General features: G+C 41.5%; 1 protein-coding gene across 2 annotated transcripts in view; it reads right to left on the reverse strand.

Moving 5' to 3' along the window:
- The window catches only part of EPHA4 (EPH receptor A4), a 130284-nt gene that overhangs the window by 43551 nt on the left and 59065 nt on the right, over positions 1-27668 (reverse strand). For both annotated transcript variants that reach the window (XR_003899795.1, XM_029911146.1), the window contains exon 5: positions 16464-16802. Coding sequence is in view for 1 of the 2 variants with exons in the window: in XM_029911146.1 (XP_029767006.1) it covers positions 16464-16802 (339 nt within the window). In the remaining variant the exon portion in view is untranslated. The remainder of the gene's footprint in view (positions 1-16463; positions 16803-27668) is intronic.

A 27668-nucleotide genomic window follows, 5' to 3' on the forward strand; every position in this document is an offset into this window, starting at 1 on the left:
AACATTCCTAAATGCCTATTAACACAAAAGGGGTGGATGTATTTAGCACTGCAAATTGCTTTAAAGAAATTCTACAGCCATAAGCAATTTGTTAGATTTGGAATTAGCTGCCAGCTCCCTAACCTGGGCAGGTATTGAGCCACTGGCCTCAGTGGAGTTACTTCTACCTGTAACCAAGATTAGAATTTGCCCCAATATAAAAGAGAAACAAATTCTGCAGCCTAAACGAAGCAACAATGCCCCTTTAATAGATTACAGTGGATAAAGAGAATAGCAGAATGTGGGACAGGCAGCCATGATAATGGGAGATAGCTGGGACATCCCTTAACATTGATTCCGGGTTTAAAACCTGTTTTGAGGGACAGCATGAAACGACCATACTGAAGTAGCATCCCATGGGCTGAATTCTGGTCAGGGGCACATGGAGAGCACATATTACTCTGTCATATTAGAAGATGCACCAGACCCTGTTCTCCACAAGCCACGAGTTCTACTTGTTGGTGTAGAGGGCATACCAACCTCATTCAGTCACTTCTCTTTTGGGAAAGCCAGTACCACCACCAGAGCTACCCAGGGGCTGTGCCTGTACTCTCCAGACTCAGTGCAGCTAGTCCCAAGGCACCAGGGTATGAGGTGAAATCTCCTTGCATCCTCTCTTTTACCTTTATATCTATGTGCAGGACCAATCAAAATGCACTCTGCAATTTTTAAAAGCAAATTCCTCCACCGGCACCTCTTCTTTTTACATATGTTCAACCATCTTGTCTTCACTCTCAAGGCCCAAGGCGGTACTGTCACTGCCTAAACTTCAGCTCCCATTTCCAGCTATTCCCCTTCTCACATCATGTCACTTGCCAACTCCTCAACTCTCCCTTTTTTTCTCCTTCCACTCAAAGTCTCAAGAGTACTCTATGGTATAGATGCATGTATATGTAAATAGTTACCGGGCAAGGTTCCAGTAGATGGCCCTCAAGAATGTGAAGTATTGTTTCTGGGTTTTGTAGGACCAATAAAACTTCCTGTTGTTGTGCTCCACAAATAGCTTCTTGTATGATGCTTTTAAACCACTTCTGACGGATATAATGTATCAGGGATCAGTAAAACTATGTAAGATGTGCTAACAATAGTCTTTAAATACCAGAGTGACCACTTGTCCCTTATTAGAAGGGATAGCTCTGGCTCCATGCCTAATGTCTCAGATCTCGTGTGTGTCAATATGGAATTTTCCTCCTTTCCTCAGACCTTATTCTGCCTTTACCACCATGACATCTGAGCACTTAGTTATTTCAGCAGTAATCATGAACGTTTAATCCACTCTGGCACAAATGAATGATTTTGTTTCCAGGGCACCATACTTCATTCATGGTGATATTCCTTAATGAGACACATTTTCTGCATTTCCCATACAGTTGTCTTTTATTTACTTGGAACGCAGATGTCCAGACGATCTATACCTGGTGAATAATTTTCTTTGCCATTTACTCTCAGCATTAAGAATATTAGATTTTATAGACAGAACTGTTTAAGAGCCTGCCGAGAAATCCAGATAAATACAATCCTTTTGCACTGTTCACTTGTCAGCTTTTGAAGGTCTCCCACACAGAAGTACCTTTTAGACAAAAAATATAAGATGTTGATCATTCTTCTAAAGCAGTTTTTCTTACTTGAGTAAATAGATTTGGTCAGGTGGTGTCATTTTGGCTTCGAATGTGCTATAGGTACCTCAAAAGAGTTAGGCTGCACCATTTGTGCTTCTTGAATCAATCATACATCATCAAAAATGCCAAGAATCTCAGAGGATGGAAGATAATAAAATGATAAACATTTTTACCCTACCAGTGATACAGGCAGGTCACAGGCTTCAACAGCAACTGAAGGCTTGATTTCAAATATGCACTTTTGAGCGTATGGTGACTGCAAATATCAAAGAGCAATATAAAGCTTCAGCTCCTGCTTTACAGCCTGAGGGTAGAAAGGAGTTTTTAAAGCCATCAAAGTTCCTCGAGCAAGTTCACATTTAAGTATTTACATTTAAACTGAACAATCTAAAGATTTAAATTTTATTAGCTCTCCTGCCTAAGTGCGGCCACTGTCTTGTGCGCAAAGGTTAGATGATCTTTTTGCACATGGCATGATCTCCACTGCAGGCTTTTGTGAACCGTTGAGAAACGCTCCACACTGAATCAAGCTTGACGGTTTTTCATACTCACAACTTTTAAAAAGGTAACGTAGTGCTTTGCGCAAGGTGCCAGTATGACAACACTAGAAGATCGATCCCTTGGTTCTTCTGCAAATATTTACAGCACAGATACCAGCAGTGCAAGCTTTGCCACACTGCCCTGCCAATGTGCCTCATCTCTCTTCCTGATGGACCTTCTCAAGGGATGAAAGTGGAGTTTGTGCTTTCAGAGAAAGCAGTGTCGCTAGTTAGACTCTGGTATGCCCAATTCTCTTGGACTCTATCACACACCTCTTTTTTATTCCCCTATATTTCTCTGGAATTGAACTAAGTCCACTTTTCTTTATCTGAAATCTGTAGTTAGCAAATTATAAAACACACAAAGACTAGATGAGGAAGACACCCTCATTCTGCACACTGCATAGTTTTGTAAAAACAAGAGCAATCTTCAATCAATTCAGTTAAAAACAGAATGAGGGATGGAAATGTGAAGAGTCTTCAAGCCTTGAAACATACAGCCTTAGAATTAAAATCTTGCTTCAGGGTGTCAGTAACAGATTAGATCACAGGTGCCACGTAATTTCAATTCATGTAAGCTTTTAGCTGTTTTGATTTTGGTTTTATGTGTAGTGCTGAAAACAACTGAATTATTCATTTTAATAAACCACCATTGTGTCAATTACAAACTCCCCAGATGGAGCAAGCGCTTAAAAAAATCAAGATGGCTGCCTTAACAGAAATGGTCAGGAAGGTGAGATAATTGCTAGGAATTTTTACTTACTGTTAGTGTTGTTTCAAAGTCTAAATGATTTCAATGCTAAACTAACATCCCGTGAAGTCATGAAGACATGGGGGATTAAAACAGGAAACAACAACTTTTTAAAAATTACTTTTTAAACTGGCTAGAGACAACACTGAAGACTGCAGAGTCCAAATGGTTGTGCAAACAAAATTCAATGATAATAATGATCCTCAGTTTGGCCCAGAAGTCTTGTGGGCTGCCAACCACAGATCAGTTTGTATTCTGATCCTAGCCTTTTATTTCTTGCCCCTTATGCTCCTCAGCTGAGGGAAGAGACCTCTGAATGATCCCGTCTGGCTGTTGATCAGAAGAGCACTGATCATTTTTGGTGAACTCCTTAAAATGCGAAGCAGATCTCTCTTCTTCTGAGAGTGAAGGCCCCAAGTTTTATTTTGAGGCCATAAGGCAGAATTAGGGAAAAATGAGAAGGGTGGGGGGAAAAGTTATCCCCCCCATAAAAAACTAAGATTCCAACATTGTTTCTTTTTCTAACAAATTGTGAACCGCCTCTCATTTTTTAAGTCTCGACTTCTCTTACATCCCCTCCACCCCGTTTTTCAGCTCAGTTTTCTTACAGACATTTCCACAAATGTGATCCTTATTTATGCCCAAAGGAAACTGGTGACATCTGAAAGTGAATACACAAAATGAACAATTTACAGCAGTAGGTAAAGATCATTCTGTATTTGACTCAAGACAATGCCTACCCTGCCGAGCCTCCACTGTTCGCGACATTTGCTATTCTTCCGTTTCTAAAAATGATCTCCAGTTGAAGAGAAATCGCACATTTGCCACCAGCTCTAAAGCTCTCTCCCTTTGCGCCTGGTCCACTCTCTTCAAATCACTTCTCTTGCTGCTTTCTTCCCAGCGCTAGCGTAATTGCAGCCTTTTTAACTTTCTGCACATGCAGCAGCAACAGCAACAGAGTGCGACATGCTCATAGAAATGCACTGCAGGGCCCGGCACATCATCTACGACGTTCGACAGAAAACCCACAAAATCCTGCAGCACCCTACAAAATCCCACCAATCACCATGGCCCCAATTATCCTTGGAGCTGAAAGAATATTCGTTAAGCCTGCATCTACTTGCATATTCAATTCACCTACAGTCTTATTTATGTGCGTGCACCAAGTCTTGATAACTAGAAGGAAAGATGCGGCCCTTCAGTCCGCATTCACTGTTATGCTAAGAAAGATAAATGGAGGCTGATTCAGAGGACAGATTTAAAGAATGTGGTATGTTATCTAGACAAACACAGTCTTCCCAGGGAGTCATTGTTCTGGGTTGTCTTCAGATCTTGCCTTTATTTGTTTGCTAAAATGAATGGATGTTACACAAAACTTGCTTCATATACTAGACAACAGTTATGTACAACCCCTCTCTTTTGCACACTACCCAGCCAAATCTGCTTTATTCTGTTATTTATTAATGTGCTCCTATAACAGGATAGGATAGATTAAAAATAATAAAAAAGTTAATTTAAAATGTTCAATGTTTTACCACTAATTTTCAGGAATCTTTGAAAGGATATTTATGTCCACTACATATTACAATTTAACTTTAGCACTTTTGCAGTCTGCAGTAATTCTTCATGGAAACATCTTACAGAATTTAATACTGATTAAACCAAAGGGTTCTATCGAAATTAAACATGGTTTAATAGAAATTACGGTACTCTAAAACCTATAGACTTCAATAGAAAATGATAGTCTTTTCTCTCTCTCTCTCTCTCGCTCTGTGTGTGTGTGTGTAAACCAGCCTAGAGTATTCAAAAGCAGGAATATAATTTTTGATTAAATTCTATAGGATAGTTCAAAAAGCCTAGAGAACAGTTATAATTTTTTTCTGTTAAATTCTATAGACTTTTCCATATGGGAATCTTTGAAACAAAAAATAGAGAGATAGGCTTTGGTTTCCTTTTCATCTCTCTAGAATTATTAAAAGAGAAATGTCTAAAAAACACTGTAAATTTTTGTTACCTAGAGATTACAAAATATTACTCTCAGAGACCCTGAATCAAAGTACTCCAACAGCCAAGTAGGTTACTAAATCAGAGTTTTGAGATACCAGCTCTTGAATTTAGTAATAAAGGCAGAGTACAGTAATCTAAAGAGATGCCATGAAATCCTTCAAGTGTATGCAGAGAGCGGACATGCATTTACATGATTTGTTTGGGGAGGAGGAACCCACTGGAGTCCTGCCATAATAATAGAGGACTCTCTTCATGCCAGTTCACACGTGGGGCCAAATCAGAAGTGACAAATCTGAGTGAAGGAAATGTCACTGGAAAGCTCAGCATTATGATGTCCAGCAAAACATTACCACTTTGATTACAGAGTCCAGTAGACATGCTACAGCTCTATTTGGCCCTCATTGATCAATAAATCTCTCTGCAAAAAGAAAAACAGAAGACATCAAAGAATGAAATCCTTGGGAGTGTTTTTCATGCATATGGATAGATCTGAGACACTTTTTTCAACAGCAGCTACAAACTAACCATTAAATATATGAATGGAACAGGACTACCCTGACCACAGCCAGGTCAATTTACTAACCTGTTCCTCAAATCAGGAGTCATTGCAGAAACTCTGGAATTCAGAGACAGGCTATGTTTATTTGTGCTACATTGCATGGCATTTTAATTAGTAACTGTGAGGATTTAAAACCTCTGAATGGACACACAGGGGCAGTTGTGCAGCCTAGCTTTTGTGTTTCCACTCTCTAAAAAAAATCCTGTTTGAGGACATCAGCAGGGGGTTAATGGAAGCTTTGATAAAAGTTCTCTGAATCCTTTTATTGTTGCTCAACTACAGACTGGATTCTGGTGTCTTTCTGGCTGCTCTCTGTAGATAGTAAATACTTGAGTCAGTTGGGAAGACAGCTAGAAAAATAAGAAGCCCATCTGAACGTTTGGTAGCCACAAACCGTCTTTTATAAAGAATTGAAAACTCTTCCACGCAGTGTTTTTGGGGAATCACTCAGATTAGAATACCAATGGAGAGAGTTGTAGAGTGAACAAGCATTGCCAAGAAGGGAAAATATGCAGCTAACTAATTCGTAGTAAATAAAGACCCATAGGGTCTGATCTCAAGTTTAGTTATTCTGAATTTGCTCTGGCATAACACAGATCAGAATGGGGTCCGAGGTATACATCTAGCTTAATGTTAATAAATGTAAATAAAAATAAAGGTTGGTGCTGCTCAGTCTTGAAGATGAAACAATCTTTTCTGCTGAGGGCAAGTAAAAATCTTCCATTTCCCATAGTGAACCATCAGATCTTTTAAAAAATGTGACCAACTTTTATTTAAATGCTGTAATTACTTCTTGGCACTATTTGACATGCAACTTGTCTAAGCTGTTCACTGAACCCTGAAGCTGGTTATTTACTAAGACTCTTTAGAAAGCTTTTCTTTCCCCCATGACCGGGACTTATATTCCCCACCTTGAATACAAATTCATGGAAATGGGTGGTGCAGATGGCTTTGCCAGAAAGTAGGCAGTTGTTATTTTTATTTCTTTGTGTAAAACTGCAATTACCTTAAAATAATAATTTAATCTCTCCCAACAATAGTTTTCCTGGTTTCGCTTTTAAGATGGTAGCACATAAGCTTAGACTTATAATTACACCTTTCCTATACACCATCAGTAGAAGCAGCAATCTGTGTATGTATGAACACAGTGAATTGTTAACGAGAAAACTGCAGTTCCTTATTTCTATACACTCTTTTACATTCATAATTAAATGTGCCTGGGAATTAATTTTCAACTGGCCATCACTCTGTATCTCTGATGTACTGACAGATCTCACATGTAAGCATTTGAGACAGCCAAATGCAAAGCATTCCTTACCTAACCACTTATTTTTTCCTTCCACGTAATTTCTTCTTTTATGTGTTGGGATTATTTCTTTGTGGCCCTCTCCTACAACAGTCATTTGAAAGTTCTGTGGTTTCCTCAAATCCATTATTTGTGTTGCTTTAAAACTCTTTGTGGTAACGCAATGTGTTACAAGCCTTCAAACATCCAAAAGCAAAAGCAAAACTTTCTCAGAGAGACAATATGGGGGAAAAAAAGGGGCAGACTCTCAGTTGGTGATAATTATCATAGCTCAGTTGATTTCAATAAAGCTAGGACAATTTACACCTGCTAAGGGTCTACATCAACATATTCAATTTAAAAAAAAGAGGTTGTTGCTTATGCCTAGTAGATGAATTCCAAGTGTTAAAAATTCACAAAAGTTTAGATTAAAAAAAAATAATACATACAATGTACTTGAATCTCTACCAAATCGTGCTGCAAAGCATTCAGTATCTGCCACTCTCACCATGTCACCCCTTCTCCAAATCTCCCCTTCACTAGCTTGGAATCTCCTTTCCAACAGAGTTCAGGAGTGATACTCTGCTGAGGAGACTGGGAGTGCTGCTCCACCTCCTTTAACATAAAATAAAACATCTCCCATTTCCAATCCCCTCTTTTCATGATTCTGGAATGGAACTTTGCCAGCTCTGCCACAACCCACAGCACAACAAGAGCACAACAGCCAGGGGGAAGCACATGTCCCATGCACTGGGCCTCTGGCATGACCCAGATGTTCTCCAAGTCACTTTAACTCAGTCTTTTGGGGACCAGAGTCATTCTAAAGACACTATATTGTCTCAATGCAAAACAGAGTCTATGTAAGGCACTTCCTCCTCCCCATTTTGAGTGGTCATGCAAAGGTCTCTATTGCTGGTCCAGTCCTTGACAACATAACATTACGCTCTGATGTGCCCCAGAATTGCAGTTCCAAAACAGCAAGAAGCAAGACACACAGGTAGATGGTCAATAAAAACGTGTAATAACCATGAGCCACTTGAGTCAGCAATAGCCTGAACAAAACATAACAACAGTCCAAATGGCAGGTCTGGAGCTGCAGGCTCTGAGTTACTGCACACACCCAATGCTGTGTACACACATACAGGAAGAGAAACTGGAACACTGAGTTCAGCAAGCAGGAACCAGGAATCAAACAGGAACAAGGAGCAGGAAGCACTAAGCAGGAAGGTAACACACCCACACCCACGACAGTCATCCTAGTCTCCTACAGTAGATTGTCTGATCCTGATCCCTTTGGCCCATTGGGAGCAACTAACTGGAAAAGGGGTGGTAGAGAAAGGTGGGGTCGTGGTGGTAGGAAGATGGTAGGAGGTGGGGCCATGCTGGTAAAAAGAAATTTAAAATATATATATATACATTTTCTCTAACTTCTCCCAAAATGGAGGGCATCTGATTGTGACTAGTAAACTGGTCTGTCCTGGGTGTCCTTCTGATACCTCATTGCTACTGGATCTTCAGCTATGGAAACAAAAAATTACCCCACTGTCTTATATCTGCTATTGGCCAGAATACTGCACATCAGACACAGGTCTAGCCATGGCAATCCACTCATTCATTGCCTCCAGGCTTGATTATCATTCACAACTCATTCACATCTTGAAAAACCTGATACAATATGCAGTAGCCTGTCTACTTGCCAACACACTGTCAGTTCAGGGCAACTATACCTGCATTCCCACTCCGTGGTCCACCAAGGGAACCCACTCAAGGCTCCCAACTCCTCATAGATCATTTCTAGTGTAGCGACCCCACCTGTCTCTCCCTCCTGACCAGGGATTTTCCAGGCTGCACAGTTCCCTGCCTACAATGTGAGTTCCCCAGCAAGTCACACTATCTTAAGAGACTTTGCTTTGCTCTCTCCTCAGAGGCTATGAACATTTGTAAATTGCCTGTAATTAGAACTTACCTCACAGCTCTTTATAAGCACGCACATTAATTCTTAAGATGAAAGCATTACGGAGAAAACACATTAAAAACAATAAAAGAGCCTGCACGCATGTTAGATGTTTACCAAAGGTCACCCATCAAGTCTTATGGGGACTGTGCATGTCAAGTCCTTCCAACCCCTCTGCAAGGATTCTCCCTCTCCCCCGCCTCTTGGACAGAAAGACCTGTCCCTCTGCAGGATCAGAAAGAAGACCCTGAGTCAGTTTGAACTCAGGTTATTTATCTAAAACTCCTTTTTTGGGTATGTCTATACTAACCCCTGGATCGGCGGGCAGCGATCGATCCAGCATCTAGTCTAGACGCGATAAATTGACCCCTGAGCGCTCTCCCGTCGACTCCAGTACTCCACCGGCGCGAGAGGCGCAGTCGGCGTCGACGGGGGAGCGCTAGCAGTCAACTCACCGCAGTGAAGACGGTGAGTAGATCTAAGTACGTTGACTTCAACTACGTTAATCATAGAGCTGAAGTTGCGTAACTTAGATCGATTCCCCTCCCGCCCCCCAGTGTAGACCAGGCCTTTGTCTTTTGGTCTCTGGAAAATCCAGTTTGAACTAGTACATGCGAGCATCTCCAGTTACTTCTCTGGAGGTGCTACAACCTGCCTAATCACCCCCTGCTGTCAGTGGCGTAGCCAGGTTCTACCAGCAGGGGGAGCAAACAAAAAAAAGGCGCCGAAGCAGCTGAAAAAAAGAAAAGAAAAAAAGGAATACCCAAGTCTTGCCGCCGAAGACTGAAAGACTTGCCTCCGAAGACCTGCTGCCGAATTGCCGAAGACCCGGAGCGGCTGGGGTGAGTGTAAAAATTAAAAAGGCGCCACTTTTGGGGAATGTGCTCAGTGGGGAGCGGCCACTCCCCAAGGTCCACCCCTAGCTACGCTACTGCCTGCTGTTCTTAGTTCTTGGAGGAGTTGTGGTCATCCACACCACATCCCATGAATACATCATTCCACACACTGAGGAGTCCTACTCAGTTCCCTGTCCTGATAGTCAAAGCTCTCCTTCCCTCCCTACCTGTGCAACCACCGCTCCCTCAAGGGACAATGACCTTCCAGAAAAACTACATTCCACTAGAACGATGAACTGTAGGCCAACAGGTGGAGGCTTGTGAGCACAGAACAGAGAACTTTCACAGGAGCTGGAACTCACTCCTGCAACCTTGGCCCTCACAACTTTCAGAATGAAATGTAAAACTCCTTTCTTTGACTCAATTTCCTTTCAATAATATTTTCAACACACTCATGCCCACATGCCTGCTACCACTCACTCCCCCACATAAAAAGGCATGCAAACAAAAAACCTGTTAACTAATTGGGCTGTTTATTCTTCCTGTAAGGGATAGTTATTGTGGTTTCGATTTTTAAAATAGTTAGGCTGTGCTCAAGTCCTGCAGTGACAGAGACAGATAGATTAGTTAGATAGACAGATCTGACGAATCAGTTGATTTTATTTTCATATGGACATGAACATTATATGAACAGTTACAGTTTGTGGCAAGCAGGGATGTGAATCTACCCTGCACTATCCTGCCATACACTAACTGTCCATGGGGACTCTGCTGCCGTGCACTAACTGTTTGCTTTGTAAAAGGAGTAGATTAAAGTGCCCTAAGGCATGTTAATGCTCATTGGCAGGGTTCACATGGACAGTTGGTGCATGGCAGGATAGTGCAGGGTAGATTCACACCCAGGCTTGTTGGAAACTATATGTTTTTGTAGGCAAGTCCTAAGTGTGTCCATGTGGTTGCTGCTGCTTCTTTTAATTCCTGCAAATTAACAACCTCTTTATATATATCTCTATATTTCGATGTAGAACAATTCTTTATGGCTGAGTTATGAATACCTGGAGGGGGGGGGGGCGTTTCAAATGGAAACACTGACAGACCCTTAGTTTTAGTGGCATTGGTATTCAAATGGAAAACACTAACAAGCCCCTTAGCTTAAGTGGCATTGGCAGGTTTTGCTCCAAGTATGGGAATCAAACTAAGGGCCATATCACGCTCTTGATCTCTGCATGCAACTTCTATTGTTGTCAATGTATGCAGTGTACACTGTCTGAGGGCACAATATATCCATGGATCCTTATTTGCTTTTGCACAGGCTAAATCAGACTGGCAGAACATAGGACCCTATATGCATTTTCTGTGCTGTGTGGTGCAATGTGTGTGGAATGCTAATCAACGTCTGAAAGGAAAGACTGGCTTTGAAAGAAGTTACTCCAAAAGATGGAATAAGAATTTGTTCCTCTATCATAAAATCCTGTAGAGATGGTGAGTCATTTGGAAGCAAACAAACCACCCTGACCTCTTTGATTTTCCAAAAATTCTAGTTGTTTAAATAAGGCTCCTTCCAAGGGATCATTTAGATTTTTCTTTGTTTTAGTAATTGTGCCTCAATAAGGAAACGGAGAAAAAAAAAAGAGTGTCAGCCTCTTCCTTCCCCACGTTCAGCTTGAATATCTAGAATGGATATGGATACCACAGTTTGATAAAATCATTACCACTGAAATGAGGCCCCAAGGACTACTCAACTCATTTGGGTCCATGCTGCAGTGGAAGGTGTCCAGCCCAAGCACTGATGACTCTATGGCTTAGATAGTTACTACATAAAATGGAAGGCAAATAATGGCAGGGTTCTGTATGATGCTGAGGGACCAAGGGAGCATGTGAGGGGGGAGGGGAGAAGGTAGAAAGACTGGAGCATGATCTGCCACAGTTCTCTGCCTCTGAGATGAAGCATCTTTGAGACAAGCAAATAGACAGCTAGACAGACTGGGGGAAGGGAGGGAGGGAAGGCAGAGATGGACAGAAAGTCTGAGATATTCACAAGATCCTTTCTTGACTCTGATCAACAGCACTTTTTAAAACATCCACAGTCTGGTGTGATGAGGGAAAAGACCAGGTCTGCTTATTTATACAGTATTTCTGTCCTAATTGGTATATCCTGTATTCATCTAACTGCCATGGTCCACTTAAGGAGAAACTGAGCCGAAGGTAACCTAACAAGGTAACAAATCACCAGGCGACCTGTTTATGTCTATTCATAAACATCAGCCATGTAATTTCTTCAAGAAAAGGACCGAAAAGAGAGCCTTGTCCCCCATAAATTGAAACCGAAAAAGGAGGGAGGAAGGAAAGTAGCATAATGATCTTCTAGTTTGAATCTCATCTGAAGTTTGTTTGTTCCTGTTGACCCTCATTCCACATGAACTGCTTCAGCATCAATGCAGAACACTGCCCTCACCACGCTATGCGGCCATACACACAGATAGAGGAATATTCCCAGTGAACTGGGCTGTCAGGTTTGAGACCTAAACAGCTTAGGCTGTATTCTAATAAAAATATAAACTATACTGTGCCCCCCTCCATGAAACAAAGGCTTCCTGCTTGCCATGAAAGCTCTTTATTGAGAGATTTACTTTTAATTTTGAACAGCTTCGCAGCATTATCCTCTGGGAAAAAATAAGGCTCTGAGATTTGTGTGTCATTCAGTCAACCTCCTGGTAGAGTTTCCAAGTCAAAGAGAGCCTCTTTTGGCACAGTACGAGAATGGTGTCCCTGCAGCTCTTCCACAAGTGCATTCACTTCACTTTTAGATGATGGACTAATTGTGATTTTATTTGGTCATGAACATAGACAGCAAGCCAAATTCGCCACAGGTGCTAGAAAACATTGATTACAGTCATTTGTTGTGCTCGTTGCAATAATGATACTGCCAGTAGGTTTCAACAACATCCCATTTCATGTTTTGCTTCTTTAAAATATATCTATATTTCCAAGTTTAAATGAGGGGAAGTGTCCTGTGTGTCAGTTTCCCAGGTACTAAAAAAAGTATCATTTTATAACCAATGTACAGAAAGCTGAGCTGAATTCTGCTGCCAAAATTCTTAAAATGTCACCACGTTGAAGTTTTATTTTGAACATTAAAGAGAGATTTTCAATTGGTTTGAGACCAGAAATTTAGTCTTAAAAGGAAACAGGATCTTTTAAGGAAGCAGGATCTAGGACTAATACATTTTTCAATATATTTCTCTCCTCCCCTCCCCCCGCAAAAAAAAAAAAATCAATGACAAAAGTTTTGTTTATTTTCATATAAACATTTTCCTGCAGCACTTGAAAACTGAGAAGGGCTGCTAACTGAAAAAAATATATATAGACAGAAGTGAATAGCCTAGTTCAATGTCTCAGCTGAGTTGAGTAAAATGGCAAAAGCAAACACAAAGCACCTGTGCCCTTCAACTGTACCTCTTCTGTAGCTGCAGTACCTATCTTCAAGCTCATATCACGTACAGTAATAAATATACTGATTTCCCAGTGCCTTCCATCTGCCCCCACATGCTCCCTCCTAAAGAGGCTCACACATACAGATCATTTTTATATCAACATTTAAAAATCTACTCTGAGATTTCAGGAAATTGCACATTTTGTAGTTAGTAATGAAACATTTTCTGAGAATGGCATATCCAAATCATAGAATATCAGGGTTGGAAGGGACCTCATCTAGTCCACCCCCCCCGCTCAAAGCAGGACCAATCCCCAACTATTTTTTTTGCCCCAGATCCCTAAACGGCCCCCTCAAGGATTGAACTCACAACCTTGGGTTTAACAGGCCAATGTGCAAACCACTGAGCTATCCCTCTCCCCAAGTCGGTATTGTGTTGGCTGGGAATCGAACCCACGTCAACTGCTTGGAAAGAAGCTATGCTCACCACTATACCACTAACAAATCAACGAATCCCCTTAGCAGATACTTGCACACTTAACATGCAGCCCCCCGCCCGCCCCACTCCCCAGATTCTGCCCACTCACTTAATAGACTCAGGGCCATATGCAGTCACAGAGTGTTTGCTTGAGTGAGGACCTCAGGATTTGACCCTAGAGGGCTGCTCACGTGAGTAAAGAATCATGTTCATGGAGTGCATCTATTTTTTTCTTCTGTCAAGTGTTGGAATGTCTTAGGATACATAGCAAAAAATTTGTAAGGTGTTTTAAATTCTTTCAGTTTTAACAGCTAAAGTTGGCAAAACAGGTTTTTTATTGTAGATCAGTGGTCCCCAACCTTTTTGTGGCCAGTAGCACATTCATGTTTTCAGAAGAGTGTGGCAGGCGCCAACAATTTTTCAAGGCTTATTTTGTATTTGTACATTAAAGAATACGAAAAACATCATATTTAATATTACATAATATATGAATCCAGAGAGAAGAGAGAAGCCTGAGAGAAGCCGCGAGGACAGAGAACACCGGCGCCCGCAGCCCCGGAGTACTCTGTCCCCAGCAGGCGCGGGGCCCCGGCTTCTCTCCCCTGCTGGGCACTAGGCAGGCCCCGCGCCTGCCGGGGACAGAGAACACCGGTGCCCGCAGCCTGCAGCCCCGGAGTTCTCTGTCCCTGGCAGGCGCAGGGCCGCGGCTTCTCTCCCCTGCTGGGCACTAGGCGGGTGCACATAAATGCCCCGGTGGGCGCCATGGCGCCAGCGGGCACCACGTTGGAGACCACCGTTGTAGGGGCTTGAGTCTAATCTAATTTATACTAGTGTAAATTGGGAGTAACTCCAGTGAAATCAAGGCAGTTACACTGGTGTAAAAATGGCGTGAGAGCAAAAACATGCCCTGTGGATGGATATATATATGGTTATATATTTAACCATGGCAGTGTCTCTTTATAATGAAATATTACAACAGAAAATTGCTGCCATAGGAATTTTAGTGCACTCCAGACTCCCATTTACAATGATTACATGAATAACTACTTGTAAAACCCAAGAGCCCAACCTTGCAAACCTTTATTCAACCAAGCAGTCCCACTGAAGTCAAGGGACTGTTTGCATATGTAAGGATTAACTCCTGGGAGGAAAGGTTTGTAGATTTGGGCCACAAGTTCTTGCTTTTCACATGGCTATCCTAGGACGTTATATGCCCAATGTGATGTGAAGTGCAGGGGGCGCAGTCTGGCACCTTTGAGTTCCTTTTCATTCACACTAGCATAGTTTTCCCTGGCCTCCTGAACCATTTGATAGACTAATGGCAGGAAATATTGGCAAAAATACATTCCTCCTGATATGAAGAACTGTTACCCGTGGATAATAAACAAAATCAATTCTGGTTTGCATATTCAATCAGATTCCAGTTTGAATATTAAATCATAAGATGGTTAGAATTTTTCACACAGTAGAGGGATCCCACTTAATTATTCATGCATACATGCATCCACTAACCCACACACATGCCAAAAAAATCAAAAACGGTTTCTCTGCTAGGCATTCACTGCACAAAACACAAATCCCGCTGCAGTCCTCAACCTTGGTGTTTCATATTCTGTATGGAATGCTCTCCTGAAGCTCCCTCCTAAGATTCTCTCTGTGTTTTCTGCTAGTGCTGGCCAAATTAATAGTTTGCATTTTGAAATCACAATTTAAGGGAATATCATCAGTTAAAAGGTTCTACAAAAAAACTACAGGACCAAATTTTCAAAGGAACCACGACTCTAAAATTGTATTTGTAATTTTGCCTGCATAATTAAGTGTATTTCTAACTGGTTAGATATTTATACAACAGTGTGCACACAAAACCATGATTCTGTACATAAATGGTAACTACGGACCCATTCCTAGAGGTGTTGGGTCCCTTTCACTTTAATGAGAGTTGATGCCATTTGGCACCTTGCTGGATCAGGTCATATATCTGAGGGTCTGGTAGCAGGATGTCTAGAGATCTGAGTTGTACAAATGCAAGTGCATATGTAAATAATTTTGCACACACACTGCCAGCATGGAGGCTGTATTTGAAACTTTGTCTGTGTCTGAATAAAAACAGTTTTCATTAAATTAAAATTTAAAAACAGAATCTGAACTGAATACTGTAGTTCTCCTGCAGTCAAGCAAAGAGAACCAAAACCAAAAAGTGGAATGGAGTATAGTCTAAACAGAGATGAAACTTACAAATCAAGTTTCATTGTCTTGGCAGGATGACATGCAAAAAAGCAAACAAAATAGCATAAATGGTGAAAGGTTCATTTGATATTAAAAAACTATTTCAGTTTTGATAAACAGAAATGTTGTTAGTAACTTGGTTATGAAGATATTTAACAATGGGCCAGATTCTGCTTGCCATTTGTAAGGGTGCATAGTGTGTAGGAGAAGCATGCAAAGAGTCACTACCCCTGATCCTTGAATAGCCCCTGTAAGTGCCGGGCAAAGCTTAGGGAAGTCAGATTGCTCCCCCTGTAACTCCCATCCTAATCACTTCCACTTTTAGGGTCTCTCCCACAGGATGCAGAGAGAAGGCAGGGCCATAGCTCCACCCCCTTAGCACTACCCAATAATCTGAGACTGGAGACAGACCACTATCATGCACCAGTAAAGTGCTGCAATGGGAAGGGGGCACTGCTGCTGCAGAATGCCTCCCAGTGTGGTGCAGATCTGCACTGCGCCCAGGGCAGGGCTGTACCTAAAAGTCCTAATCAAACCCTTCTGTTTTTCTGCCCACCGCTTACCTTTGAACATTAACATTACTCCACATAAATGATCCTGAAAATATGGATCCGGATCAGCGCTATATATTTTGGGTTCTCTTCATTAATTTGATTACGAAGACAGGAACTGAAGTCAGGGCATTTGCAAAAAGCAGAAGGGGGAGGAAGAGGAGGAGAGTGTGTTTAGAGGCCTACCTGCTTGGTTAGTCGTCACAGTGACTGAGACAGCCTGGTCCTGGCTGGGGTTTTGCTTGGACACCCCGTTCACTGCCCAGATTTCAAAGGTGTAGTTAGCGTGGGCCAGAAGGTCAGTAATAGAGATCTTGGTGGTTTTCAAACCGTTCTGCTGGGGGCTGAAGTGCACACCGCTGCCACATGACCGACAGCGGTTGGGGTCGCCAGCTCCACATCTCTTGCACACCACGTTGTAGGAGATGTCATCGCGCCCACCACTGTTCTGAGGGGCGCTCCACTCCAAGTTCACTGATGTCTCATTGACATTGGAAATCAGATTCAGGGGAGCGGACGGAGGGCCTAGAAAACAAAAATGCCTTATCTTAATAACACGTGAAAATATTCCTTCAGGGCATCTCAAAACTCTGTCTCTAGGATGGGCTGAGTGCCCCAGCTCCCACTGCAGTCAATGATAATAGAGACTGTGCAGCATATCTCACTGTATTGGCCCCTTAATGAAGGTGAAAAATTAACTCGTTACTAAATAATAACCATACCCTGTGAGGAGCACAAAGCATTTTTCAGATATTAACCAAAGTTAACTCTTGATATTTTATCATAGGTTTTATCACAGATTTTATAATATTATTGATATTTTTTAAGTCTCTTGTGATCTCCTGATGGTAGTATCAAACTCACAAACTTTTGTGCTTATTCAACATCACTGGAGTTCCCCATTACATATAATGGGAATAATGCCTAAGGCAGTCCTCGGTCAAGATGGCCACCAACTCCTTATATCTTTCACTCGTGGAAAGCTCCCGCTGTTACCAATTACACTGAAGCCAGTCTGAGACCCCTGCCTAGTAGCCAATGGACAGGTCTGCATTTTTATTTATGTATTTAAGGCAGGTGTCTCCCTCCACAGGCTCAAAAGTAACAGGAACATCAAAAAATCACATGATTTTAAAGCCGACCTCATAATTTTTTTGAGGTCAGACTCATGATTTTGGAAAACTTAAGATTTGGCAAGAATAACTCAGAACACCCTTGTATGTTAGGTAAAGGATTTTATACCCTAAGAAACACTTTACCAACCAGTGAAATGCAGCCACTTCTGGGGGATGGAACACAGTAGCTACTTAACGATGCACATGGACATTACAACAACTGAGAACAGTAAATAAGGAAGAATACTGTTTCTGATGCAAATGTAACTGCAGGGGGAATAAGGTAGGCAGAGAGTAAGAAAGAGAGTGGGTAACTGACTAGGATATTGAAGGCCCTTCTCTGAAGGACATGATCACATGTGCTTAACAGTCTCGGATTTACATTTTATGACCCCAAAAGATATTGGGGAGCAACACTTTTCTAGAAGATCACAATCTAAAATAGGACTTTTAGAGCTAGTCAAAAAATGGGAAAAAAAGTTGGCAAGTTTTCCTGAAAATTCTCTCTCTCAAACTATGTTAGTTCATCAACATTTAGAAATTCAAAAAATTTAAACCATCTCTACAGGGAAACAGAGGGAGGCCAGGAAAAAAAAAAACATAAAAATTCCATTCACATTTTTCATGTTTTTTAAAAATTCATCAATTGTTTTAGAAAAACAATTGTTTTTGAAAAAACTGAAAAATTTCAGCCAATTTTGTGATGTGTAAAAAATAAATTAATCATAATATGACAGGTGGCAAAGAGATAGAAACACCCATCAGGCAATGGCCACAGACTAAATGAACAGAGCTGAAGTAGGATTATATTATTGACACTGCAAAGCAACTCAATTGTAGCAGAAGGTAACATTGAAGGGATTATGCAGTTTAAAGGATGGTAAAGGGACAGGTTTGATCTGCTTGCCCAGACTCAATAGGGATAAGAAGGCCTCAGCTTTGGAGCAGACTGTAGGGGCAGTATCCTCCGTTTAGGAAGGGGAAGATTGTTAGGGCCATGTCATATCCTCAGTCCACACTTGAAACGTCTCATAAAGCCAGAATGAGTTTAACATACAGAAAGGGGCCATCCAGTCCTGGGTCTTTAGCATGTGAGGCAGGTGGGTGAAGGAAAAAGATCACAGATACAGAGACTAGATCAATCTATTTATCTATCTAAGGTACCGAGATACTCCATCCCCCTAGTATCTGAGCGCCTCACACAGTAATAATTAAAGAGCAACCCCTCAGCTCCAGCCCAGCTTGTGAAACATTGCTTCTCTCTCAGAGCTAAACCTTCTACTTCTGGGCCTGAAAGGCAGTGGGACTGGTGAGGTCCAATGAGTAAGGTGGTCAGGCCACAGGAAGCCTCTGCAGAGGGTAGTCTGCACTCTTTGTTCACCACAGAACAGTGCTCCATGCAGGTTTTTATTTATAATTTCTTATTTGTACTATGGTAGCACCTAGAGGTCCCAGTTGAGATCAGGGCCTCAGCGCTTTAAGATCTGGACTGTACATATACACAGTAAGTGACAGCCTCTGCCATGACAAAGGGTAAAAAAAAGGAATAAGTATTATCTCCGTTTTACAGTGGGGAAACTGAGGCATAGCCACTCAAGTGAGGGTTACACAGGAAGTGTGCTGCAGAGTCAGAGACAGATTGATCCCAGACGTCCTGGGTCCCAGTCCAATGCCTTAACCACAAAGCCATCCTTCCTCTCTGTAAAAGTTGATGTAAAATTCCATGAAGGGGGGTGTTTCAGAAACAAGAAAGGAAAAAGCATATCCAGTCGGTGTATAAGTATTCAGATCCACTAGTCAGAATAGCCCCTGAATGTAGTAAGGGTGAGGGCAGTGGTCCAGGACACCATTGTAGCCATGAGCTGCAGTAACAGCCACAGAACTACTCGTTGGACACTGAGCAATGGGCAAAGGGAGGATTCTCATTCACCCTCCAGAATCACAAAGCTCCTTTACACAAAGCCCATTTGCTCAAGCTACGCACACAGGGTGACAGTATTTGTCCCTCAGTATTTCTGTCTTGTGGGAAATTTTGCCATTCCATCTTCCAGCAGTTTCATCATCACAAGAGAATTAAGAAGTTAAAATGTCTTTTGGAAAGTAAATAAAAAAGCATCCAGAAACAAACAGCAGCAGTACATCCCAATAAACTGAGGGTAATCAGACCCCATTCTCGCCTGCTACGGGAGTTGAACACCAATGAAGATCAACGCATCCCAAAAAATGCTCAGTACCTCGCAGGACTAGCCCCTGGACCAACACAGCTCCTTACTTCGTGGAAATGCCGAAGTGTTTTAAAGTGAGACGTTTTCTACAGACTTGCCAGGACACTTACTATAACGCCACCACCTTCGAGAGCATCTGCCCAATCTTGTTTGCATGTCTGGAGAGCCGTGAGAAGGGCTGCCATTAAGGCGAGTCTAATTAGTGCTTTGCTGCTTAAAAGAGGACCAGCTTATAAAACACTTACTCTCAACAAGTAGTACCTTACTCTTCAAAAAGTCTCATTGACTTCAGTGGGAGGCATTCATGAAGTAAGATACTGAATACGAGCAAGGTTTGTACAGTCTGGCCTATGATATACTTCAAATATCCTAAACAGCTGCATCTGGCTCAGACACTGCAGCAACTTTTGGGTTAAACCTAGAGTTACTCTGAAGTCCATTAAGGCATTAAGACGCTTTTCCAAGGCTCTATGTCCAGTTTCACGTGGGAAAATGTGCCACAATGAATCAAGCGCCTCAGAAGCAAAAAGTCAGTAATTAGTATGTGGGACAGGGTATGGCAGTGTCTAAACAGAGAAGCAACGAAGCGGAAAACTAGGGAAGCAGATGCTTACAGGTCGCAGAGATGAGCACACCACCTTCAGCATGAAAAGGAAGATGCGGGGGAGTTACCAAATGATGATCTGACATTAAGGTGAGGGGAAAGGCAATTTCCTTTTCTCCTGAAGCATATTTGCTAATGGAGCTATAAGAATTAGGAGTGGGCAGAGTTTTCAGATTGACAAGTCCAGTTTCAGTCTGTTTTATAAAACACAGGACATTTTTCCTATCTCATCTGCGATCGACACAACCTTTGTTTCAGACATGCCTAGAGCTTCCTGTGCCAGGTCAGAAGAAAATACCCTTTACAATGACACAAGGGAAAATCCTTTCATGGATACAGAGGGCCTTAAATAGAGTGAAGCCAGTGTTTTTCCACTGCAAAGCAAGTGGAGGGAGCAAACATGCTACTGGGATCACACAGGGAAACGGCATCTTCTCCAGGCCAGAGAGCTGCATTCATGGGGGTTCCCCTTCTGGGCCCTCATGGAGGAAGGTTTGGATATGGGACAGAAGGGGTTGGGGTGATGGCTCTGCGCCGTGTTGCCAATTCTTGCGAAGTCTCGTCATTTATGGTGCTTTTCTAAAAGCCGCAGGTGCAGGAATCATAATAGTGCATGTTCCACAGACAAAGAGGGAAGGGAAGTTTTGAATTTTACTACTTCTTGGACCCCATAAATTCCACTTCACAACAGTCACTCTACATCAGTCTAATCCATGAGGTAACTTGAAGCAAACAGGGGACCTTGAGCGTAGCAGGAGAGGTATATTTCATCGCACTGCATTGTGTCTATCAATTTTCCAGAAAAGCATTAAAAGGCTCTCTGTTTAAAAAGAGTTTTTGTTTAATACAGAAATGATCTTTGTCAGATGACTAATGTTGTCCCTACCCTTGAACCACCTAACAACCAGAAGAGATGCCATTGTGTGCACGTGCCAAAATGGTTCTGTCAGAAAAAAGTGTTGCTCTGTGAGTGTGCTAAACTATTGCAAAAGGCAAGTGGTGCAAAGAACATTTCATGCAATTGGATCAATGTTCCTGCCACGGCTTCCTCACATAGGGATTGATTATGCCCAGTCCTTCATGCATGCACAAGGAAAAGGAAAGGCACCAGGCCCCTTTTGGCTCAGGGTCCTGGCACAATCACAGTCCTAGCACCCAAATGTACCAGGACTGTGCAAATCTAGCACTACTGCTGGCACAGGACTCCCCAAAAGGAGTAAAGAATGGGGCCACAACCCCATTACAGGACAGCAGAACAGTTCCTATGTGCATGGAGGAAAGTGAATACTACACTTTGTCAAAGGGTGGCGCTGTGACTGCAATCTTGGAAACACTATGCTGACCTGAGGTGTTCCCACCAGGGCAGTGTCTCTTAGTACTACCCACTACCATGACCTGTGATAATACAGGCACAGTCTGGCACGTCACATAGACATACCTTCAGAGTCCCAACCTACCCTGTCTCCCTGCTGCTGTAAATCCCCCCTGACCTACATGGCCCGTAAAAGGCTTGAGAAATAATCAGCCCGGGTGCATTAGGGTTAGAAATTTGAATACATTGTTTTAGGTGATTGCATGTGAGCTCTTGCTACAACTAAGGTTTTAATACCAGGGATTTTACATATTGCATTTTTATTAGTGATCCGCCCAACAAAGTGTTTCTCTGAAAGCCTCCCTGGGTGTGTGCATACAGTAAATTCAATTATACCTTTCCACGACTGGACCCAGATAGACTTGTTTGGCATAGGAAATACTATTTTCACTAGACCAGATAATTTAGTCCAGCAACAATACGTGGTTAGAAGGTTTGGATTAAAGGACAGTGGAAGAAGAAAAGAAAGAAAGGATTCCAGCAAAGCAGCTCCTGAACCACTTTGCTGTTCTGCATAGTGAGACGCCGCAAAACGAGGAATTTATAGCATGGGTCTCAAGCCATCAAAGCTGCCTCAGCCTGACAGGATGTCAGCATTCCATCTTGAAACAACCAACATTCTGAAATTCTGGATGGTCTTTTAATGTGGATGGTACATGCTGGGGTGTTTTATCCAGTGATAACATATACCTTTTCTTACCTGAAAGGTTTTCTCTTACACAAAAGCTATGGAGAGGGTTTATTTTTTCCCCTTTCTCTTTGGATTTACGTGGACAAAGCATTTAAGATAAAGTGTTTTCTTTTTAATGAACCTGAATAGTCATTATAGGATATCTTAGTAATGCTTTTTCTATTAGATAAAAAAAAAATCAATTCTAGGATCCAGCATGGGTTTAACATCCAGGGGGAAATATGCTTCTTATGCTTTTAAAGTGAATTTAGTGCTTGTGAGAGGTGCTAGATTGATAGCACTGACAACTAATGTCTATTTAGCCACAGAAGAGTAGCTGTGCAAGCTTGCCCCAACTGCCCTGCCGTAGTGACTCAGCCCTATTACTAGAGGGATCAGCACAAGAAGCTGGAGGGCGCGCCTTTCTCTGTACCAATTCAGTCCTTGCCCTCTCTGCTGAGGGTGTCTATAAGGGTACCTGTGTTGGTGGTTTTTGTGACTGTGACACTTTCCCATCAGGGACTACACTGATACCATCAGCAATCAGCTGGTAACAATTTCTGTTTACTACCAACCTGGGTTAAGATTTTGTTTACTATCTTGAAAGAGTGTGTGTGTGGGTGCAGTTCTATTAAAAAAGCAAACAGAAACCCACGCTCTCCACAGACCTGTTAATGGAGGTTTTCCAAATATACACCACACAACAAGGCCAGGCTTTATCTTAAACATCTGCTCGGTCGCTGACATTAGTGTCTTTAAAACAAGGCACTCTTTCTGTTAATCACTTTTAAAAGAGGTGGGGATTCCTAACTGGACTACTAAATTACACAAGAGATTTTCCACTGACTTCGGTGGATTGTGGATCAGGCCCTAACAGAAGCTCGTCTTTCCAGTTTGACTCTTATCACACGATACAGTGTGAAATGAAAACCAGCTATTGCTGTGCAGAGCCTAAAACCCCAAAAGGCTGTATCCTGAAAGGTGCTGAGTGCCTCCTACGCAGAGGATGGCTCAGATTTTTAAAGGTATTTAGGTGCTGCTCTGCTCATTGTAGCATACGATATAGCAAGAATAAAAAGGACTATATAAAAAGATGCAAAGAGGAAAGAAATTCATATCTAGAGCAGCTCCCAGAACCCAAAGTCTTTTAACCATAATAGTATTTTTTTTTTAATCCATCACAAGTCTAAAATTGAACTCCCTAGAGACAAAGTTCAAATGTGAATGCAGATTGCAGTGTTTCCAATTGGGTGCACAGAAAAAAACCCTCAAATAAATAATAAGATAAATTCCTTTAAACTCCTGTTGCTGCCTCACTGAAATGCTGGGGAAACTGGTGCAAGGACAAGAGTTCAAGAAGAAGCACCTTGGTTCTCCTCTTTCTATTTTATAAAGCGTCATTAATCATGTACAACTTTGGAGCTGTCAATAATGCTTCAGTGTTTGGGCTGTGAAGCCCTTCAGATAAGCCTTTGTTGTTAATCTCTCTCCATCTGAAAGACAGGTTATAACGCAGAGTAAACACTTAGGATGTGTAAGTTTTGACTCTGAAATAAAGCCCATGCTTTCCCCTGACAGTTGTATATGTTGCTGCCACTAATTGTTTTCTTTCAGCAGTTGTGGACAGCTCTCTGGTTGCTGCAGGCTAGTTTACATAAGCGCTGCCATTTAGGGCAACAGTTGCTTCTTAGCTGCATGGACATTCTTGGTCATTTATCATTATAGGCTATGTGTTTTTACAACTGTGAGGGCTAAAGTCAATAGTCCACTAAATGTAACACCCACTTGAGATATCAATCATCAGCTACTTTTCTTTCTTTTTGGGCACAGATTAATATTAGTTCAGGTTTTTAATAGATTCACCAGGGCATCTGATTGGGACACAAGGTCCGGATTCCAAAGTTTTTACTCAGGCAAGACTCCCTTTGATTTCGGTGGGAGTTTTGCCTAACTAGGACCTTTGGTCCATTTTCCTGGCACGTATTATTTCCTATTGACATGCCAAAAGACCTCTTCCCTTTTGGTTACTTGATACGTAAGACTTGGTTTCTTTGATTTAAAAAACAATGCAATTGATATTTCCACTTCTCTGAAGCTAAGCTAGTTACCGCAGAGCTCTAATTATTAATGTGCCGTTGGAGGTTTGAGACACACATGTCACCACTGTGTGGGCTCTCTGAATTCCCCCACCAATCGCTACTCTAGTAACAACTACTGACCTTCCGAAACCAGCATGTGTGGCAACTCATGCTCTCACACAGCTTAAGGAAGCACAACCACATCGTCACTAACTAGCTTAACTGCAGCTAAGAGCAAGTATCCATCCAATTGCTTTTTAGATTAAAAGCAATGATACCCATTATGGATGGCAAAAGGTTCTTTGGACACTGGATAGGAAAAAGTCCAACCTGGAAAAATAGGTCATGTCACTGTAACAAACTGCTGAATTCTTTACTTTGGTAAAACTTGATTTTACTTCAATGGGAATTTTGTCTGAGTATGGACTTCAGGACTGGGCCAAATCAGAGTCCCAAATTAATCCAGTAAATGTCTGTACTAATTTAAAGATACGGCGAAAGAGAGACAGAAGCTGGCTAATATCTCAAGGGGATCTTGCCTTTAATGAACAACTCCCCTGGCTCGCCATTCACATCAAGATCTGGTCCAAAAAATGGCCTCTTTGTTTTTAAAATGTTCTATAGACTTGTTTCAGCGAGTCAACCCCTCTCTTGTCCCATACCCTCCTCCCACTTAGCCTCTCCTTAGTCCCTTCATCCAATCACACTGTTTGTGGAGAGAGAGCTTTCTCCTGCGAAATTCCTGTCATCCCAAATCCCTTCCAATATAGCTGCAACTGATGACATCTCTCTAAATCTCATCTAAAAACAAAACCAAAAAAATCCCCCAAATCACTCTTTCCCTATTGCCTCTGCAAAATACAATTCTTTCTCCTGCCTCTGTTATTTTTGCATAACTTTGCAACTGTAATATTTTACCCTAAAAAGTTTTTCAAGATAACGGTCGGTATGAAGGAAGTTCTATACAATACAGTTATGGGTTATTGTTCCTTAAAGATGAGGCAGCATTTCATATAATTAAATCTGTCTTAAAGGAATAATAAAATCAGTTGTTTAATTATGGTCTTCTAATAACGTGAGGCAGAATTATTACATTGGGAAACACTGTCTCTTATGACAGGAGGGTGCCAAATAAGGGTAGTCTCTTGTATAGGTCTCAATGTCATTTACACTGGTCCTCATTTGCTCTCTCATAGCATGTGGTACAACTTCCCATTGAAGGCCTCAGACTGCATTTCTAGAAAAAGTGTGGAGGAAACCCTGGGAAGAAAATAGGGAGAAGTCCTTGCTAAAGCTGCCTGCAACACACTACCGCTTCCATGGTCACATGTTTTCCCCTACTATCTGGTTCTTCTGCACCAGCAGTTGACCTCAAATTATATACAATTAGAACAGGTGACAATCAGAATTTGTCTGGATGTGCAGTGAAGGGCTAAGTTTAAGAAAAAATGTATGTGTGTGTTCTTTATGCAAAAATGTAAGCAGTTGTAGTAAATATAGTAAATACATGCTCAGATGACCAGCTCTATGTGCAATTAGTCATTCGCATGCAGAGTTATTGTGAATGTATTTGCAAATAGGTATGTAACTGCACCCACATTTTTGAAAATGTAGGCCAATGTTTATCTTTGCAATATTTTAAGTGTAACAGAGGATGGAATCAAGGACATATATGAGAATGTAACATTTGCAGGATTAAAGTGTTTAGACCTTACAGACCATTTTTTAAACCTTGACCTTGGAAACAAGTAAGGACAGTGTTATTTTAATTTACATTCAAATTTTAACAACACAGTCACACAGCACTAGTGGAATCCACATTGAGTTTCCACTGTAGATTGTTCATCATTTCATTATAGTTCATTATGTTGATAACTGTCAGAAAGCATTAGAAGCTGGGGGCTTGAGTAATAGGACTGAAATGGTAATTTAAAAACAATATACTTTCTGGAGGAAATACAGAAGTGCACTAAATTCAATTAGAAGAGGTGAATGTAAAGACAAACTAAGTGACGTTTGCTGTTTGAAGTAAGGCTCTTTTGATTTCTTGATGACCTAAACTGGTGAAAGCCTTTTTAAAGCAGGCACTTTCATCACACATCTTGCTAAATTTGTCCTCATTAACTCTAAGCTCTTTTGGTATAAACTGTCTTAAAAAGCAGCTGTTTTAGGAATATTTTAGGCCATGCCAAACTATCAATCAATCAGTCCTTGTTTGGGTGGCACAACAGACTAAATTATTCAGGGTCATTTACTTAGACAGATCTCAAGCTGGACAGTTTATGCTAATCATCTCTCTTTTGTAAAATGCTCCCAATCACAAACCATTAATATTCTTGATCAAACAGGCAATATAAACAACACAAAAGTGCCCCATGCCGGCTTATACTGTGTGCACTGTTTATTAAAAAACAGTGAAAGAGACACATAGGTAAGCAAGAGCAACTCTCATTGACTTGAGTAGGAATTACACCTGCCTATGCCAGAATGGAATTTAGCAAGGGGGAAAAAAGTCTAAAATTGGCAACCTCACAGATTAGAAAGAGAAATTCAGGAGTGAGGAGCATGACTGTTAAATTGGTGGCTTTCTACCTCTCATAACTTTGTTTATTGTGGAGACCATGAATACCCCATTTAAGTGATAACCTTATGACAGACCCATCTTCTCAACAAGTACTGAAGTATAATGAAGGTCTGAATAGTTGCATTAATATAACTTTTGCCATGCTTCTAGAGGGGAAAAATGACTGTTTTCCACAGTTTCTGCTCAAGTGTATTATAGGTCAATCATACCATTTCCTTGCCCTAGCACACAGCTGACAAGCCCTGTGAGCTTTAGAATTGCAAGCTTGAATTCCTGATTTAGCCAATGAGGCAGATCCAAAGTAAGAAGGAGAATTTTGTCTAAGAAAGGAGGACGTGGTTCTTTTCCTCAGCAATGACATAACATCAGTGATTATCCCTTGGAGAGGAGACTAAAGTGAAAGTTCCCTTCTGTCCCATAAGTAAATGTGTGTCTTCGTGTCTTTGTGCATCTATGTCTGCCCTATTCACATGTCCCAGCTACAATCTGTAGATCAAACTCTGCTGTCATTCATACCCATGCAACCCTACCTGGCCATATTCTGCTCTCAATTTTGTAGGTGTAAGTCAGGAGTAACTACTGATATCAGTGGAGCTATACTGGATTTCTACCAGTGTAACTACATGTCATGGGTCATTTACTTAAAGGGGGCATGAGCAAGAGTTAAAAAGTGGTTTGTATAATTTAACACAGGACAAAGAACATGTAAAATATTCCTCATCAAATCTTTGATGCAGAGGGAT

Source organism: Terrapene carolina, unplaced genomic scaffold (genome assembly GCF_002925995.2).
Source record: "Terrapene carolina triunguis isolate 2854851 unplaced genomic scaffold, T_m_triunguis-2.0 Scaffold88, whole genome shotgun sequence".
NCBI classification, from domain to species: domain Eukaryota; kingdom Metazoa; phylum Chordata; order Testudines; family Emydidae; genus Terrapene; species Terrapene triunguis.